Consider the following 19,820-nt stretch of genomic DNA (forward strand, 5'->3'; position numbering starts at 1 on the left):
GTTAGGGACGGCCTGCTTTGCTCTCCAGGTAGTGTTCTCTCTGCAGCCTTTCAGACTTGTTGGATGTTGAAGAAAGGAAGTCCCTTCATGTACTGACTGACTCCTGACCCTTCCCTCTGCTTGCGTCCTTTAGCTGTGGGATGCTGCCAGTGGCTCGTTGCTCCAGGACCTACAGACCGATCAGCCTGTCTTGGACATCTGCCCATTTGAGGTGAACCATAACAGCTACTTGGCTACCTTAACAGAGAAGATGGTCCACATCTATAAGTGGGAGTGACTGTGGTCTTGAAACCTTGAAGGCATGCTGCTGGTTAAATATTTGCTAGCGCCTAGCAGCCCCAAGCAGGATCCCTGTTTATTGTCTGCAGCCTAGAACATTGGGGATCATGGTTTGTTTGCATCAGTATGATTCTAGGACTCTAGGTCACTGAGACACTACAGATTGTGTATCTGTTATATCCACTAAAAGAGTAATTGATGGGTACTTTACATTATCCATTTCTTGGGTTTAAAGCCTTCATTAACCATTATTGTATGTTGGAAATTCTTATTTTCTTTATTTTCTATGTGACTTTCTGGACCTTAGAGAGTGTCCTCTCATCATCTAGGATGTGAGTGGGCATCAAGCATTTTCTGGAGGATATGACATCCCATCTGAGTTGTCCTGTCACTTAGGTATCCTTGAAGGGACTAACCATTGTCTTGATACTGATTTGATGTAACGTAGATGTAAAAGAGTATTATTCACTTGAACACAAGAGGGCACTGTAGAACCTTGTGTCCGGTTTATTTCTGACCTTGAAGGCTGACAATCTTTTAGTAACTTGTCTCATCTCTGCACAAGTGTGTGATAGAGCACCCCTGGGTGTGCTTTGTGGCAACAACACTTGTGTTCCAGGTGTGAAGTGCTGGGACATTGGCAGGCCCAGTGATGGAAGCAGCTAGTGAACGATTCCCTTTGCTAATGCCTAGTGCATTAAGTTCTTTGCTTTGTGAAAGGTAAGGAAAGAGGCCAGTTGTTTGAGCGGTGGGGAACATTTTGTTTTTTCTAGCCAGCTTAGGATCTCAGGATTGGTTTTATCCAAGCTAGCGCTTTGAAGAACACTATCTCTTCCCAGGAAAAGATGAGTGATAGGTCAAAGCTTTTACTTGAGTCTCCCCTAGTGTCAGAGATCAGGAGAAAAAGACATAAGAGAATTTACAAAAGCTATTCAGACTGCTATTGAAAACATGAGAAGAACTTGTCTCCCATTTTGAGAGTTCCTATCTAAATAAAGTCAATCCCTCAGACTGAGGGGCTGTTCTTAAGTGTTCTTTATACATTACAGTTATCCAGTTAAAGCCTTCCCCATGTGAAGCTGATGTTTGATTCCAATTTCCTCTGATTTGCCTCCCTAACCTTTTCTAGGGCTCAGTTTGTATTTCTTTGCATTGCCTCAGACTACTTTGCCAAACCACTTCCACAACAGAATATGCTTCAAGATGTGGGCAGGTCAGTGTCCTGTTCATGGGAGAAAATGGCTAACAATCTGATATTCTCAAATGATTATTGAAGAGTTGTTACCGTTTTTATTATAAAACACTTCTGACCTGTCAATTCAAGAGCTGTTTCTAGGATCTTTCTCTCCGGCAAGGGGTTGTTGCACTAGATTTCCCCAGAGTTCCAAGTTCTAGTTGTGCCTTTTAATGACCCTTTAATATTTTAGGACATAATTTTTTCCTTTTTTAAATTTTTTGTAGAAGTAGATGTTTCACTACGTTGTCCAAGCTGGTCTTGGACTTCTGGCCTCAAGTAATCCTCCCGTCTCAGCCTCCTAAAGTACCAAGATTATAGGCATGAGCCACTGCACCCAGCCCCTATTTGAAGACGTCTTTTGTAAAAGCTAGCTTCTAGAACCTGAGAAGAGCTCTTTTCTCAGAGGAGATATTCCTTTTTATATGTTAATGATTAAGAGTGGTTGCCCAGGCCTAGTTTCAGTGGCAGAATAGGATTGAAATTAAAAAACAGAACTCATCTGGCTTCAGCAGATTGCCACCAAGAGGATACAGGTGGTCAGGCCCTGGCTGGCTTTGTCTTTGGGCCTGGGCAGGGTTAGGATTTGACTTGCTTTGAAGTACCTGATGCTGATTGATTCCCCTAATAGTAGGAAGCAAGAGACTTAACTATGAGGGACATTAGGTGAATCTTAAGTCTTACCAGTCCTTGCATTAGTACATTAAATTTGGATGTTTTGGAAGCAAATTCATATGATCGTGACTGATTTCTCCAAAGAAAAAAAACCTTGTCGAGCCTGACCAACATGGTGAAACCCCATCTCTACTAAAAATACAAAAATTAACTGGGTGCAGTGGTGCGCACGCCTGTAGTCCCAGCTACTTGGGAGGCTGAGGCAGGAGAATTGCTTGAACCCTGGGAGGCAGAGGTTGCAGTGAGTCGAGATCGCGTCACTGCACTCCAGCCTGGGTGACAGAGCAAGACTCCATCTCAAAAAAAAAAAAAAAAAAAAAAAACAAAACCCTGATGCCATTCCCAATCCCCATTGTAGGACATCACATTTATAAATCCAGGCTTTAGTCTTCTGGGCTCCACCAGTCTCTGCCCCACCATATTCCTTTGTCACTACCTCTAAGTTTTTTTCCCCACTTGAAGATTTGGAGTTAAACGAACTCAAAATATCTTGTCATTGTATGTATTCTTGCATCTGCTTTGAAAACAGGGCAATGGGAGCTCTGTTTATACCCTATGTTTTAATGTTTCTGTTTTATGTTTTAATGTTAATATGAAAATAAAGAATTTGCTATGTATAATGGCTCCTAGTGCCTTCTGTCTCTTTGACTTCTAGAGGCAGGAACATGTCAGCCTCTTGGGAGAGGGATATAATCCCAACTTGGTAGATTTCTTGGGTTTTTTTGCTTGTTTGTTTGTTTGTTTTTTGAGACAGACTCTTGCTCTGTAGCCCTAGCTGGGAGTGCAGTGGTGCCATCTCGGCTCACTGCAAACTCCACCTCCTAGGTTCAAGAGATTCTCCTGTCTCAGCCTCCTGAGTAGCTGAGATTACAGGTGTGTGCCATCATGCTCGGCTAATTTTTGTATTTTTAGTAGAGACGGGTTTCAGCATGTTGGTCAGGCTGGTCTCAAACTTCTGACCTCGTGATCTGCCTGCCTCAGCCTCCCAAAGTGCTGGGATTACAGGCGTGAGCCACCGCGCCTGGGCTTTTTTTTTTTTTTTTTAACTGAATCTCACTCTCTTGTCCCAGGCTGGAGTGCAGTAGTTCAATCTCAGCTCACTGCAACCTCTGCCTCCCGGGTTCAAGCGATTCCCCTGCCTCATTCCTCCCGAGTATCTGGGATTACAGGCGCTTGCAACCATGCCTGGCTTATTTCTCTATTTTTAGTAGAGATGGGGTTTTACCATGTTGGCCAGGCTGGTCTCCAACTCCTGACCTCAAGTGATTTGTCTATCTTGACAGCCTCCCAAAGTGCTGGGATTACAGGCATGAGCCACCTCACCCAGCCATAGATTTTCTCTTTTTCACACAAATGAAGTGGTTGAGGCTTTAGCTTGCAGTTGTGTTTTGCTGTTGCCAATGGAAAGCGATGTGTTTGCCTCTTAAGAACCCTGTGCCCTGGCCGTGTGGCTAACGCCTGTAATCCCAGCACTTTGGGAGGCCAAGGTGGGCAGATCACCTGAGGTCAGAAGTTAAAGGTCAGTCTGGCCAACAAGGTGAAACCTCATTTCTACTAAATGATACAAAAATTAGCTGGTCGTAGTGGCGGACGCCTGTTATCCCAGCTACTCGGGGCTGAGGCAGGAGAATTGTTTGAACCCGGGAGGCAGAGGTTGCAGTTAGCTGAGATCGCACCGCTGTACTCCAGCCTGGGTGACACAGTGAGACTCTGTCTCAAAAAAAAAAAAAAAAAAATGTCCTGGTCTTGTGTCTGTTTACTCTCAGATCTAGGGATCTACAGTTCTCAGACTTGTCTGCTGGCTTCCTGCTACTTTCTTTGAATCCAAGAGACTGTAAAGTGGGAGGAAGAGAGAGGAGGAGAGGACTTTTGTTCCCTTTATTTCTTTTAGTCATTGGCAGCACTCCTGACCGTGGCAGCAGCAATGGGCAAGTACGGGTTTCAGGGTTCCTGCTCAGCACAGCTCTGGCCACCTGCCTCAGTTTCTTTGTTGTGTTTGAGTTGAAGAATCTTTGTTGCCATAAATCATGGTGCTCTGGAATTAGGCTGGAAAGGCTGAAAATGTTTTCTAGTTTCCAGCTGAACAGCAAATGGAGTATACCGGATTCCAGGAGAACTGAATCCATAGGTATAAGGTTGCTAGCTTCATGGAGCCTGGTGCTCTAAGGGAAAATGACAGAGGTCCTAGGATAGAAGTGAACCCCAAATTACAAAACCCAACACCATGGTTTTTGTTTTTCACAGTACCCTTCTTTTTGTTTTCCATGTCAGTGACTGACTATAAGTGAAATTCTGAAAAAAAAATTTTTTAAGAAATGGGGTCTCACTGTCACCCAGGCTAGAGTGCAATGGCACTATCCTATCTCAACTGCATTCTCAAACTTCTAGGCTCGGGTAATCCTGTCTCCTCAACCTCCTAAGTAACTGGGACTGTAGTTGTGGACCACTGTGCCCAGCCAATTTTTTTTTTGCTTTTTTTTTTTTTTTTTGGTAGAGACAGGGGTCTTGCTTTGTTGCCCAACTGGTCTCAAACTTCTAGTTCAAGCAATCCTCCCACCTCACCCTCCCAAAGCATTGGGATTGCAGGCATGAGCCACCATGTCTGGCCAAAATTCTAAAAATAGACATTTGTTTGTCCTTGTTCTTAGTCAACTTATGTTTGTTGGTAACATTCTCTGTTTTATCTCTTTATAGTTTACTAATATATTAAGTAACATTAAATATATATTACTAATAAGTAATTCTTAATGTTATGGAATGCATATTATTATTCTATCTTACGGGGGAAGAAACAGGTTAAAAATCCAAATAAAGCCTGGGTGTAGTGGCTCATGCCTGTAATCCCAGCACTTTGGGAGGCCAAGGAGGGTGGATCACCTGAGGTCAGGAGTTCGAGACCAGCATGGCTAACATGGCGAAACCCTGTCTCTACTAAAAATACAAAAATGAGCCAGGCATGGTGGCGTACACCTGTAATCCCAGCTTCTTTTTTTTTTTTTTAGACGGAGTCTCGCTCTGTCTCCCAGGCTGGAGTGCAGTGGCATGATCTCAGCTCACTGGAAGCTCTGCCTCCCAGGTTCATGTCATTCTCCTGCCTCAGCCTCTTGAGTAACTGGGACTACAGGCGCCGGCCACCACACCCGGCTAATTTTTTTGTGTTTTTAGTAGAGATGGGGTTTCACTGTGTTAGCCAGGATGGTCTCGATCTCCTGACCTCGTGATCTGCCCGCCTCGGCCTCCCAAAGTGCTGGGATTACAGGCGTGAGCCACCACGCCCAGCCCCAGCTTCTTGAACCCAGGAGGTGGAGGTTGCAGTGAGCCAAGATCATGCCACTGCACTCCAGCCTGTGCAACGGGAGCAAGACTTCACCTCAAAAAAAAAAAAAAAAAAAATCCTAATAAAGGAAAATGACAGGTGGTATTTAATTAAATGTTATAAGTCCTCGTCTTCCCAGTCTATACTTTGTGTTACCAACAGCTAAGCAGGAGTTGGAGAGCCTGGGTGAAAGCTCATTTTCACTCTTCATAGCTCTGTCTCCAGAACACCCTAGGCTGAGCCCCCACAAATTATTTCTTTGCATTGCAAATTACAACAAAGCAGACAGTCATACTCATGATGTGGCACTACAGTCTTCAAATAGTTTCCTGGGTGCTGAGGCTGGGAACCCCACTGTCCAATAGAAGAAAAAACGGGTTCACAGAAGAGGCTATGACACATGGGCTAGAACTGCCCAGCAGTGGTCATCGGAGAGGTCAGCTGAAGAGAGGAGGAAGGTGGAGGAGCTGTTGGGCTTGCTCTAGAAAGCAGGGTGCAGGGCCAGCCGAATAAGGAGTCTACTGTTGAGATGTGAGGAGTGCCATGAACCCACGCTGGTCCCTGAGGAGTAATAACAGGTTTATCCAGTTACAGACACCCAGCAGAAAGGTTTCCCTAGAGGCTGAACACAGGTGCCAACTTAAATATCTGGATTTGGATAAAGGGAGGGTTGAAGGCTGAGGGGGAAACAGAAAGTTCAGAACATCACTGAACAGATGCTTGGGTTAAAAAAAAAAAATGGCCAGGCACGGTGGCTCACGTCTGTAATCCCAGCACTTTCGGAGTTCAAGGCAGGTGGATCACGAGGTCAGGAGTTCAGCCTGGCCAACATGGTGAAACCTCGTCTCTACTAAAAATACAAAAAATTAGCCAGGCGTGGTGGCAGTCACCTGTAATCCCAGCTACTCGGGAGGCTGAGGCAGGAGAATTGCTTGAACCTGGGAGGCAGAGGTTGCAGTGACCCTAGATCGTGCCACTGCACTCCAGCCTGGGCAACAGAGCAAGACTGTCTCAAAACAAACAAACAAACAAAAAACTGGCACTTTTGTTACCTAAGCCAGCTCTGTGTGAGCTGCCAACAGTTGGATAAGCTGCTGGTTAATGAAAGTTGTAAGTGGGAAGTTGGCAGGCCACTTATTTCCCGGAATAAAGAAGGGGATGCCCGCCCTGGATAAATGGTTATTCTCTGCCTTCAAACTCCAATGCCCGTAGACCCTCCCATTTAAGAGAAATGTCACCAGAGTTAAAAGAGTGCCTCGAGGAGGGTCCAGGGGAATTCCCAGGCTTGAGCTATGGTGGGGGCGTTGAGTGATGGTGTGGCTTCGTCAAGTGATGGTGTGGCTTCATCCTTTCTCATAAGCCTGGTACAAAAAATCACTGGTTAGATTGTGCAGGAACAGATGGGAAAGAATGAGGGCCTAACATGAGAAAGGATGACAGGGTAGGGGGGAAGATGGGAAATTGCCACGGAATCTAAGCTCAGTGAAGTTCTGACACCTCACTTGTACCCCAGTGGAAGCTCCAGAGTTGGCCATGACCCCAGTTCCTCTCTTGAAGATGATGTCCTGACTTGAGATAGATGGTATTTCACTAGGCAAACAGTATGCTGCCTCCTCAGCTCACAGGAGTCACTTGTCCTTGAGTCAAGGAAGTAAACGAAATACCAAATGCTAACATTCGTTTCTCTGATTGAGACCCTCTCCAAAAGACATGAAATTCCTGCAAATTGGCAAATTGCCATAAAGGAGGTAAGATTCAAACTACAGTCCTGTCTCTACTGTCTACAGATCAGAATGCTGGGCGAGTTTTTCTTCTCCAGGAGTCTTAGATTCTCAGTCTGGACAGCCACTGAGGTTGCTGTGACAGACAAGTTCAGGTCTCTTAGCTGGATAATGTGGGGGTGTCTAGAAATATGTTGCTTGTTACTTTTTTTTTTTTTTTTTTTTTTTGAGATGGGGTCTCACTCTGTCACCCAGGCTGGAGGGCAGTGACACGATCTTGGCTCACTGCAACCTCTGCCTCCCAGGTTCAAGTGATTCTTCTGCCTCAGCCTCCCGAGTAGCTGGGATTACAGGTGTATGCCACCACAGCTGGCTAATTTTTTTTGGGGGGGGGGGGTTTTTTTTTTAGATGGAGTCTCACTCCCTCCAGGCTGGAGTGCAGTGGTGCGATCTTGGCTCACTGCAACCTCCGACTCCTGGGATCAAGCGATTCTTGTACCTCAGCCTCCCAAGTAGCTGGGATTACAGGGGCGTGCCACCACGCCCAGCTAATTTTTGTATTTTTAGTAGAGACAGGGTTTCACCATGTTGGCTAGGATGGTCTCGATTTCCTGACCTCATGATCTGCCCTGCTCAGCCTCCCAAAGTGCTGGGATTACAGGCATGAGCCACCGCACCCGGCTAATTTTTGTATTTTTAGTAGAGACTGGGCTTCACCATGTTGGCCAGGCCGATCTTCAACTCCTGACCTCAGGTGATCTGCTCGCCTTGGCCTCCCAAAGTGCTGGGATTACAGGCGTGAGCCACTACGCCCAGCCATGCTATGCCTTTTATATGAAAGAGATTCTCTAGTTCGGGAAGTTGCTCAGATGCGGTGACCTTGAAGATGAGCCTCTCAGATCTCCAGCTGTGGGGAACATGATTGACCTCTGTTTCATCTGCTGAGCACCGAAATCTACAACTGCATTCATGGCAAGGCTACACTTCCCAAGGATCCTCCTAGCCTTCACTAAGAGTGATAGGGCTACCGACACAGGCCCATTTCTGGAAGACTCAGTGACAGGGAACTTTTGCATGAGAACTGTTCTATGGCCTTAGCCAACTTTCTTTTTTTTTCTGGAGATGGAGTTTTGGTCTTATTGCCCAGGCTGGAGTGCAATGGCGAGATCTTGGCTCACTGCAACCTCCGTCTCCCAGGTTCAAGTGATTCTCCTGCCTCAGCCCCCCAAGTAGTTGGGAATACAGGTATGCACCACCACGCCTGGATAATTTTTTTTGTATTTTTAGTAGGGACGGGGTTTCTCCATGTTGGTCAGGCTGGTCTCGAACTCCCAATGTCAGGTGATCCGCCTGCCTCGGCCTCCCAAAGGGCTGGGATTACAGGCGTGAGCCACCATGCCCAGCCTTGGCCGACTTTCTTAGAAATGAATTTCAGTTTAAGTTGAGTCTTAGATGTTTCCACCGAATCCTCCCGTCCGTCCTTCCCTCCCTCTGTACTTCACACAGTGTTGGACCTGCATCATGGTCACATGGCTCTCTCAGCCACCTCATTTTTCCTACAACTGTTGCACCTAATAAATTTCTTGCATAGCTAATCCCCTTTTGTTGTCTGCTTCCTGGCAGACCTGGACTCACACAAGTAGTGCCAGGAGTGTTCCAAGAAAACAGATGGTAAGACGGGGCTGATTAGGGCCCCAGAATAATAAAGACCCGGTGGCAATATTTAACTGCCAGAAGCCAGGAGGCCACAATTACCACCATTACCAGCAAGATCAAAGGAGATGACCAAGGGCCAGATGCGGTGGCTCATACCTATAATTATAGCACTTTGGGAGGCTGAGGCAGGAGGATCACTTGAGGTCAGGAGTTCAAGACCAGCCTGGCCAACATGGTGAAACCCTGTCTGTATTAAAAATACAAAAATTTGCCAGGTGTGCTGGCTCATGCCTGTAATCCCAGCACCTTGGGAGGCCGAGGCAGGCGGATCATGAGGTCATGAGATCGAGACCATCCTGGCTAACATGGTGAAACCCTGTCTCTATTAAAAATACAAAAAAAATTAGCCAGGCGTGGTGGCACGCGACTGTAGTCCCAGCTACTCGACAGGCTGAGGCAGGAGAATCACTTGAACCTGGGAGGCGGAGGTTGCAGTGAGCCAAGATTGCGCCACTGCACTCCAACCTGGGCGACAGAGTGAGACTCTGTCTCAAAAAAAAAAAAAAAAAATACAAAAATTAGCTGGGCATGGTGGCACACGCCTGTAACCCCAGCTACTCAGAAAACTGAGGCACAAGAATCACTCAAACCTGGGATGCAGAGGTTACAGTGAGCCAAGATCACCCCACTACACTCCAGTGTGGGAGATAGAATGAGACATCATCTCAAAAAAAAAAAAAAAAAAAAACAGGCCAGCCGTGGTGGCTCACGCCTGTAATCCCAGCACTTTGGGAGGCCAAGGCAGGCGGATCACTTGAGGTCAGAAGTTCAAGACTAGCCTAGCCAACATGATAAAACTCCGTCTCTACTAAAACAAAAATTAGCTGGGCGTGGTGGCACATGCCTGTAGTCCCAGCTACTCGGGAGGCTGAGGCAGGAGAATCGCTTGAACCTGGGAGGCAGAGGTTGCAGTGAGCCGAGATCGTGCCACTGCACTCCAGCCTGGGTGACAGAGCAAGACTCCATCTCAAAAAATAATAAGAAGAAAATAGCGACCAAGGGGTCTTGACCAGTGGGGAGTATAGAGATGGTTAATAAAGGATAACATCACCCAAGACCAGCAAGGGAACTATTCAACATCTATAGCCAATAAGGTCCACAAGAAGGGAGGAACAGGAGGCTAAGGGTGGTCACCCCCAATAAGTCATGCTCCTTTGCCCAGTTTCTAGATCTGAGCCTTTTTTTTTTTTTGAGATGGAGTCTCACTCGGTCACCCAGGCTAGAGTGCAGAGGTGTGATCTTGGCTCACTGCAACCTCTACTTCCCAAGTTCAAGCGATTCTCCTGCCTCAGCCTCCTGAGTAGCTAGAACTACAGGCGTGTGCCCCCACACCCGGCTAATTTTCGTATTTTTAGTAGAGACAGGGTTTCACCATGTTGGCCAGGATGGTCTTGATCTCTTGACCTCATGATCTGCCCACCTCAGCCTCCCAAAGTGCTGGGATTACAGGCGTGAGCCACCGTGCCCTGCCCAATCTGAGCCAATTTTCAGATCCAGAATCCATTGATGGCCAGGAGCCTAACACCAAAGACCCTACAACACCATGGCGGCTGTACCATGGCACAAGGGCCCTCAGGCCTTCCCCAGAGGAACTCGTGGCTACTTACTTGGGCGACTTTACATTGGCAAAAGGGAAATAACTGAACATTTTGAAGACTATTGGACACAGACTTCAAGGTGAAATCGATCATCAGAGGCCAAAAACATCATTATAGCCCCCTGGCCTGTAGGGGCCAGGTAATAAATGGACTCTTGCCTAAAGTGGTAAAGTATGGCTCTCAGCTCACTGGATGTGTGGACCCACCCAGAGATTTACGTAGTCCCCAAATATATAAGTGGAAATGACCTGGAATAACCCCACATTGTATTTCTGGCCTGTGGGGCAGGAACTATCATGGGCAGGAAAGGCCAGATGTATATCTGTGAAATTGCTCCCTACCCGTGGCTAACATTGTACGTTAAAAACAATGTTCAGGCCGGGCGCGGTGGCTCATGCTTGTAATCCCAGCACTTTGGGAGGCCGAGGCGGGCGGATCACGAGGTCAGGAGATCGAGACCACGGTGAAACCCCATCTCTACTAAAAATACAAAAAAAAAATTAGCCGGGCGTGGTGGCGGGCGCCTGTAGTCCCAGCTACGCAGAGAGGCTGAGGCAGGAGAATGGCATGAACCCGGGAGGCGGAGCTTGCAGTGAGCCGAGATCGCACCACTGCACTCCAGCCTGGGCAACAGAGCAAGACTCCGCCTCAAAAAATAAAAAAAAAATAAAAAAAAAAATAAAAACAATATTCCAAGGCCAGGCTCAGTGGCTGTAATCCCAGCACTTTAGGAGGCCAAAGTGGGCGGATCACCTGATGTCAGGAGTTCAAGACCAGCCTGGCCAACATGGTGAAACCCCCATCTCTACTAAAAATACAAAAATTAGCTAGGCGTGGTGGCAGGCCCCTGTAATCCCAGCTACTCAGGATGCTGAGGCAGGAGAATCGCTTGAACCTGGGTGGCAGAGGTTGCAGTAAGCCGAGATCGCGCCATCACACTCTAGCCTGGGGAACAAGAGTGAGACTTCGTCTCAAAAAAAAAAAAAAAAAAAACAATGTTCCGAGAGTACAAGTTTGAGGTGGAGAGAGTCATGGCAGGACAGGCGTTTTAGAAAGTTTCTTCCACTCGGCCGGGTGCAGTGGCTCACACCTGTAATGCCAGCACTTTGGGATATATACAGCCATATGAACAGATCATGCCATTATATTCTAGTCTGGGTGACAGAACAAGACCCTGTCTCAAAAACAAAAGCAAAATACTAAAATTACAAAAAAAATAATAATTAGCTGGGCATGGTGGCACACACCGGTAGTCCCAGCTACTTAGGAGGCTGAGGTAGGAAGACTGCTTGAGCCCAGGAGGTTGGGGCTGCAGTGAGCCACAATTATCATGCCACTGCACTCTAGCCTGGGTGGCAGAGGGAGTACCTGTCTGAAAACCAACAAGGAAAATGCTCATGGCTGGGCCCAGTGGCTTATGCCTGTAATCCCAACACTTTGGGAGGCCAAGGTAGATGGATCCCTTGAGGTCAGGAATTCAAGATCAGCATGGCCAACATGGTAAAACCCCGTCTCTACTAAAAATACAAAAACTAGCCAGGTGTGGTGGTGCACACCTGTAGTCCCAGCTACTTCGGAGGCTACGGCAGGAGAATCGCTTGGACCCAGGAGGCGGAGGTTGTAGTGAGCTGAGATCACAACACCACACTCCAGCCTGGATGGCAGAGCAAGACTCCGTCTCAAAAAAAAAAAAAAAAAAAAAAAGAAAATGTTCAACAGATACCTGCTTGATGAATAAATTAAGAATGTGAGGATCAGGAAACAAAGGGTACAATAAAGGGTAAAAAGAACTCCCCGTTTCTTGGCCGGGCACAGTGGCTCATGCCTGTAATCCTAGCACTTTGGGAGGCCAAGGAGGATGGATCACAAGGTCAAGAGATTGAGATATCCTGGCCAACATGGTGAAATCCCATCTCTAAAAATACAAAAATTAGCTGGGCATGGTGGCGCACACTTGTAGTCCCATCTACTTGGGAGGCTGAGGCAAGAGAATTGCTTGAACCTGGGAGGTGGAGGTTGCACTGAGCCGAGATCGCGCCACTGCACTTCAGCCTGGTGACAGAGTGACTCCTCTCAAAAAAAAAAAGAAAAAAGAATTCCCCGTTTCTGATAGAGATAGTATATTTTATACTGAAAAGCCAATGAGGCCAGAAGACCTGAGTTAGGGCAACTGTCTTTCCACGGGTTTGGAGGCTCGTGGCTTCTGTAAGGTCTACGCTTGCCTGACACAGCCCGAGCTGGCCAGGTTCCCAGATTTATCTGTTTCTTGCTTCTTGGTCACTGAGATTTCAAGATAGGCATGTGTATTCCTCCCTATCTCTGGAGGCAATCTGTGGCTGTGGTTTCCTCAGTTCAGGCTGAAAGATAAGTAACTGCTGGTTTATCTAGGATTGTCAATTTCTAGTTAAACTGGCTTAAAATAATCTCCCACTTGTCTGAACACATGCAGACTCAGCATTGAAAATTAATGGAGGCCAGGCGCGGTACCTCACACCTGTAATCCTAGCACTTTGGGAGGCCGAGGTGGGCAGATCACCTGAGGTTTGGGGTTCGAGACCAGCCTAGCCAACATGGCAAAACCCCATCGCTACTAAAAATACAAAAATTAGCTGGGTGTAGTGGCACATGCCTGTAATCCCAGCGACTCAGAGGCTGAGGCAGGAGAACTGCTTGAACCCAGGAGGTGGAGGTTGCAGCTCCAAGCAGAGATCACACCACTGCACTCCAGCCTGGGCAACAGAGTGAGATTCCGTCTCAAAAAAAAAAAAATTAACATATGCTAGTGACATCTCAAGGACTTCTGGTGATGTCTCCAGCCTGCTTGACTGAAACTTACCTATGCCATATGTTTGCTAATAAACATGGGGCTGCCTTAGTCAGTGCTCAAGGTTAGCAGCAGCCTCATGATCATTTTATGACAGTAGCAAAGGTGACCGTTGGTGGAGATGCCAACAAGCTCTCATTCCCCATGATAGAGGCCTGGGGTCAGCCACAGTGGGTAATTTGTACTCACAGAATATCTTCAGTCTCAGGGGCTCCTTTTGGGTTCCCTGAGCTCCTGACTTCTCAGGTTCTAGTTATGTCTAACCTGGTCTTGACTGCTCATTTGCGGGTCAGGACAGCACAAGCTGTCTGTTTACTACAGTAGATGTAATTCGCATTTTTGGACACAATGACCAGTGGAGATTACACATCCCAAACTGCCCTCATTCCCCAACATGTGCATGGACAGAGTGGGATGAAGGTGCGCCAGGGTGGTGGGAAGCCCCAGGGATTCTGGTGGCTAGCCTAGCTGTCTACAGGATGGCACAGTTCCTCTTGGGCAGCTCATTTATTCCCTCCGCGCAGAACTGTTAACATCTCTGTGCCATTCTTCAGTTAAATGAGAACCTAACGCAGGCCTGATGCATGGCTCAGATTACACAGGGGATGTGAAGAGGCTTTGGGAACATATCCTCTCTCCTAAGGACAGGGAGGGGATGCTAGTGTGGGGTGCCTGCGATATTGCATGCAGGTCAATGAGAACAGTTACCGACACACAGACTTAACCCGAGTCCTCAAAGATGTGTTTTATTATTATTTTTTCATCCTTTAAACATGAATCTAAATGCTGGCTTAAAATAAAGATTCATGCACAAAGGGCTTCCCAGTTTATTAACAATACTGGCTGTGACTTTTTGAGTTCCATGTTGTGGGCCAGGCACTTCCCTTATTATTATTTCTAATCTTGTCAATGGTACTTTATATTTGAGCTCTTGCCTACTCTGCCAGAGCAAGGATTATAACCTTAATTTTTTTCTTACCCCAGAACCTATGCTCTTAACCCTATTCAATGCTGTCTCTCTCTTTGGCTAAGAAAGACTTCTGAGGCAGGTGGAAGGAAGGAAGGAAGGAAGGAGGGAGCGATACAAGGAGAGGCTTTCTGATTCCGTAACACACCTGGTTGTTGCAAAGTTCACCTCTACATATAAAGTTTTTGTTTTCCAAGTCATTGAACCGGCGACATATTCTACCGGCCATTTTGGTTGTGGCAACCCCAATTCCCTTGATTTTTTTTTTGTGACAACAAAGGGAATTAGAGTAGGCCGCCCTGCCCGGGCTTTTTAAGAAACCCCAGCAACCCCCCCGGGTAACGAGCGCCGCTCTCCCGCCCGCCGGTCCAGGGTGTGTGCGGTTTCCAGCACGGCCTCCTCCTTCGCCCCACTGTGGGTTCGCGGGTCGGCGCTGGCGGGGCGGGGCTCGGCAGGGCCACGCTGCCACGCCCAGCGTCTCCGCCCCCTCATTTAAATACGCGGCGCCGGCGAGTGCGTCGAGCTCGCCGCGGACCCAAGATGGCGGCGTGTGGACGTGTACGGAGGATGTTCCGCTTGGCGGCGGCGCTGCATCTGCTGCTCCTAGCTGCGGCCGGGGCCGAGAAACTCCCCGGCCAGGGCGTCCACAGCCAGGGCCAGGGTCTCGGGGCCAACTTTGTGCCCTTCGTAGGGCAGGCCGGAGGCGGCGGCCCGGCGGGTCAGCAGCTGCCCCAGCTGCCTCAGTCATCGCAGCTCCAGCAGCAACAGCAGCAGCAACCGCAGCAGCAGCAGCAACAGCAACAGCAGCCTCAGCCGCCGCAGCCGCCTTTCCCGGCGGGTGGGCCTCCGGCCCGGCGGGGAGGGGCGGGGGCTGGTGGGGGCTGGAAGCTGGCGGAGGAAGAGTCCTGCAGGGAGGACGTGACTCGCGTGTGCCCCAAGCACACCTGGAGCAACAACCTGGCGGTGCTCGAGTGCCTGCAGGATGTGAGGGAGGTGAGGAGGTGGGACGAAGCCGGGAGGGCCAGGCCTGGTGCGGGCCCGAGTGTACTGCCGGCCTTGGAAGCCGCTGACGCCGGTCGGCTGCTTTTCTCGCTTCCTCTGTGCTGCACTCGCTCCTTCCCTCTTTGCTCCTCACTTCCAGGCGCATTCAGGGAAAAGGATCCCACTCCCACTCCTTCTTTCCCCCGCCCTTATTTCCCTCCCTGTTGCCGGGGTCTGGGACGAAAACCTGGGCTCCTGGCCGCAATCCGCCGAGGCCCAGAGCGTGTCTGTTCGCTCCTGTCTTTTGTGTGATGCTTTATGCAGAGTGTCTCTTCGCCGAAGACCAGTTTAGGATTTTGCCATCAGTTTCGACTAGGACAATTTGTGGCAAGCCATTTAAACATAAAAAAATGCCTGGCGTACTTAGGCTGTAAAGAATGATCTGTTTATTAGCAGTACATGTTTGATCTGCTGTTTACTACAGTAGATGTAATTCGCAAATCCGTCTTCTTGGTGCTGAAATTAATGTATGCTTTGTTTTCTTCACTTCCTTTGGTCAGTTGTATTGAACCCCATATTTAAGCTGTTAACTCCCAGTGACTTGGCGCCCCAAAGCTTGAAAAGTTGGGGAAGCGTTTGAAGCTGTGTTTGTGACTGGGTTATGGGATCTTGTCTTTCTGAGGTCTGAGTGTGATTTTAACCAGTATCTCTTAATGAAATCTAGATTTGCCATTGCTTGGTGTGATTCAGTTAAGTGACATTGATAATTTATAATCAAGTGACAGTGATAATTTATAATCTAGGTTTAATGCTGCAGACCATAATGACAATTCTCAAAGTTTGGGAGCAAATCTGACAGTGGTAACTTTTTCCAGAGGTGTAGGTATATAAAATTAGCCCTAAAGATTGACAAATAGAATGAAACTACTACTTGATACTGTTTTTAATTTTCTTTTTTAATATCAGATTTGTTTAAGGCGTTCAAGCTGTAGCAAGACCACTGGCTTGTAGAAATTTGCTACTCTTGGCATTCCCCCCCCCCCCCCCCCGTTCATCTGGTGCTCTAGTACTCTATACAAAAGCAATTCAGATAGAGGAAAAGACATACATAAGCAGGAGACAGAAAGAAAGGAAGTTTCCGGAACCCCTAGAAATGTGAGGCCTTACCTGACTTCTCATCTTCAGCTTAACGACTAGAAGGATAGTCCTCTGGTTGAGACAGCTAAGATTCCTAACTCTGTCAAACTTTGTGGAATTTTCTTTTTGCTCTTTGAGGACACATAATAGATGTCGTTTCATCATACTAGGATCCTGATACTGGTGACCAAACAATTATTAGTAGTTTGTGGTAGAAACAGCACATTATTAGAGAAAGTGGCAAAAAGTGGCCTTTTCAAAGAGTGTATATATCGTTCATGTGTATTCCGGACATTTGGAAACCTCCACTTAAAGGAGGCAGTTTTATGCTCCAGAGGAGGAAAGGCGTCATGTAAATTGGAAAAGGGGGTTTTGGGGGGTTGGGGGGAGGTGGAGGGGCCAAATTTCCAATTTAATGTTTTTTCTTCCAGTTTTTACATACCGAAATAATGAAGGAATAGTACTGTGAACACCTGTGTATATTCTTCAGGAGGTAGAGTTATTTTTAAACTTCTTTTCTTTTTCTTTTCTTTTTTTTGAGATGGAGTCTCACTCTGTCGCCAGGCTGGAGTGCAGTTGGCTTGATCTCGGCTCACTGCAACCTCCACCTCCCGGCTTTAAGCAATTCTGCCTCAGCCTCCTGAGTACCTGGGACAACAGGCGCGTGCCACCATGCCCAGCTAATTTTTGTATTTTTAGTAGAGACGGGGTTTCACCGTGTTGGCCAGGATGGTCTCAATCTGCTGACCTTGTGATCTGCCCGCCTCAGCCTCCCAAAGTGCTGAGATTACAGGTGTGAGCCACCACCCCCACCCTATTTTCTTTTTCTTTAAAGACAGCGAAAGGAAATTTCATTCTGCTTAGTCTGGGAGTTAATTAAATCTGATCTATGTGTTTGAAAGAGCATAACTTAAAGAAGTAAACTAGTTAGGCACATTTGAAGAAACGTATGGAATATGTTTTGTATTTGCTGTTCAGTAAGTAGAACTATTTGATAGTGAAATAGATATATGTACTTTTCTGTCCCTTTGCATGCAAATGCAGGGAACATTTTCCTATCCGTACCCATTATTGGAATTATGAAAAGGCAGAGCATATGAGTGCAGTTGTTCCTTGGTATCACTGGAGGATGGTTCCAGGCCTCCTGCAGATATTGAAATCCGAGGACGCCCAAGTACCTTATACCGTATAAAATGGTGTCGTATTTCCATATGATCTGTGCACACCCTTCCGAATTCTTGTCATCTCTAAAATACTTACGATACCTAGTACAGTGCCTACATATCACTTCATTCATGTGGATTCACTGTAGTACTTGGCATATGTCAAACTTAACTTTTGCTTTTTGGAACCTTATGGAACTTTTCTTTCTGAAAAAAATTTTTTATGATGGAGACAGGATCACGCTCTGTCATCCAGGCTGGAGTGCAGTGGTGCAGTCATAGCTCACTGCAGCCTCAATCTTCTGAGTTGGAGAGTTCACTGAAGCCTCCACCTTCCGGGTTCAAGTGATCTTCCCAGCTGGGCTTCCCAAAGTGCTGGGATTAGAGCTGTGAGCCACTGTGCCTGGCCTTGGGATTCTTTTTTTTTTTTTTTTTAACGCTCTCAGATGAGTCATGCTTTTAAAAAGGCCAAGTATATCATGGGTCCACTATTAAATAATAGATGTAATAGCCAGTAATGGTGTGTTAGTAGTCCTAGTTGTGTGTGTATAATTATTAGTAGTTCAAGTTATTTAAATAAAAACAAAAAATTAGAAAGTATAAGGCAGAAAAGAAAAAATATTCCCTGGGCTGTTCTAGTAGGTGGAGTAATAATACCAAAGAAAGAGAAGATACTGTTGCCTAGTATGTGATAAGGAAGGCATGCTTGATGTTGTCAGTCATTTTAAAATACTTTACGAATTCTTGGTTGAAATGGCCAGTAGCACTTTTTTTTTTTTTTTTTTTTTACACTAGTGTCTTGTATTTCAAAGTTTCAGATGGAGACCTTGGTTCCTTAGAAGTTTGTGGTGTTCAGCTGGGCGCGGTGGCTCACACCTGAAATCCTAGCACTTTGGGAGGCTGAGGCAGGAGGATTGCTTGAGCTAGGAGTTCAGTACCAGCCTGGCAACATAGTGAGACACCGTCTCTCAAAAAAGAAGTTTGTGATGTTCATAGATTAGATTTTCTTTTTTTTTTGAGACGGAGTCTTATTCTGTCGCCAGGCTGGAGTGCAGTGGTGTGATCTTGGCTCACTGCAACCTCCGACTCCCTAGTTCAAGCAATTCTCCTGCCTCAGCATCCCAAGTAGCTGGGATTACAGGCACACACCACCTTGCTCGCCCAGCTAATTTTTGTATTTTTAGTAGAGACAGGGTTTCACCATGTTGGCCAGGATAGTCTTGATCTCCTGACCTCATGATCTGCCCACCTTGGTCTCTCAAAGTGCCGGGATTACAGGCATGAGCCACTGCGCCTGGCTGCTGCTGCTGTTGTTGTTGTTGTTGTTTTGTTGTTGTTGTTTTGAGACGAAGTCTTGCTCTGTTGCTCAGGCTGGAGTGCAGTGGCACAATCTTGGCTCACTGCAACCTCTGCCTCCTGGGTTCAAGTGATTCTTCTGTCTCAGCCTCCTCATCACCTTGGCCAGGCTGGTCTTGAACTCCTCACCTTAGGTGATCTGCCTGCCTCGGCCTCCCAAACTGCTGGATTACAGGCATGAGCCATTGTGCCTGGCCCATAGATTTTCTTACACAGAAGTAGAGAGAATAGGGTAATGAGTGCCCGGGTATACATCACGCAGCTTCAACCGTTCCCACCCTTTTTTTTTTTTTTTTTTTTTTGAGAGACAGAGTCTCACTCTGTCACCCAGGCTGGAGTGCAGGGGCATGATCTTGGCTCACTGCAACCTCAGCCTCCCGAGTTCGAGCGATTTTCCTGTAGCTAGGACTACAGGCGTCCACCACCACGCCCGGCTAATTTTTGTATTTTTAGTAGAGACAGGGTTTCACTATGTTGGCCAGGATAGTCTTGATCTCCTGACCTCATGATCTGCCCGCCTCGGCCTCCCAAAGTGCTGGGATTACAGGCGTGAGTCACCGCGCCCGGCCCCGCCCTTTTATTTTTAGGGCGCAGGGTTGGGAGGCTGGCATATTTTAAAGCAAATCCCAGATACTGTCATTTCAAATTCTTCAAGCATGTCTGTGATAAATACTTTTTAAAAACTAGAAGCTTTTTTTGTTTTTGTATTTAAATGTATAATGAAATCTTTCTTTTGCAAGTAATTCTGACACTAAAAAGAAAAACATAAAAAAATTCTTTCTTGGCCGGGCGCGGTGACTCATGCTTGTAATCCCAGCACTTTGGGAGGCCGAGGCGGGCGGATCACGAGGTC

The 19,820-nt window shown here is 47.0% G+C and overlaps 2 protein-coding genes across 3 annotated transcripts in view; both read left to right on the forward strand.

Moving 5' to 3' along the window:
* Positions 1-2,511, forward strand: part of RFWD3 (ring finger and WD repeat domain 3) — a 46,368-nt gene extending 43,857 nt beyond the window's left edge. The window contains exon 13 of the mRNA XM_030829262.1: positions 134-2,511. Within this exon, the coding sequence (XP_030685122.1) occupies positions 134-277 (144 nt within the window). The 3' untranslated portion in view covers positions 278-2,511. The remainder of the gene's footprint in view (positions 1-133) is intronic.
* Positions 2,512-14,826: 12,315 nt separating this feature from the next.
* Positions 14,827-19,820, forward strand: part of GLG1 (golgi glycoprotein 1) — a 162,487-nt gene continuing 157,493 nt past the window's right edge. Inside the window, exon 1 of one of the 2 annotated variants that reach the window (XM_030829271.1) lies at positions 14,827-15,323. In XM_030829271.1, the coding sequence (XP_030685131.1) occupies positions 14,871-15,323 (453 nt within the window). In that variant the 5' untranslated portion in view covers positions 14,827-14,870. The remainder of the gene's footprint in view (positions 15,324-19,820) is intronic. The other variant, XM_030829276.1, reaches the window with a different exon arrangement.

This window comes from Nomascus leucogenys, chromosome 2 (assembly GCF_006542625.1).
Source record: "Nomascus leucogenys isolate Asia chromosome 2, Asia_NLE_v1, whole genome shotgun sequence".
NCBI lineage: Eukaryota > Metazoa > Chordata > Mammalia > Primates > Hylobatidae > Nomascus > Nomascus leucogenys.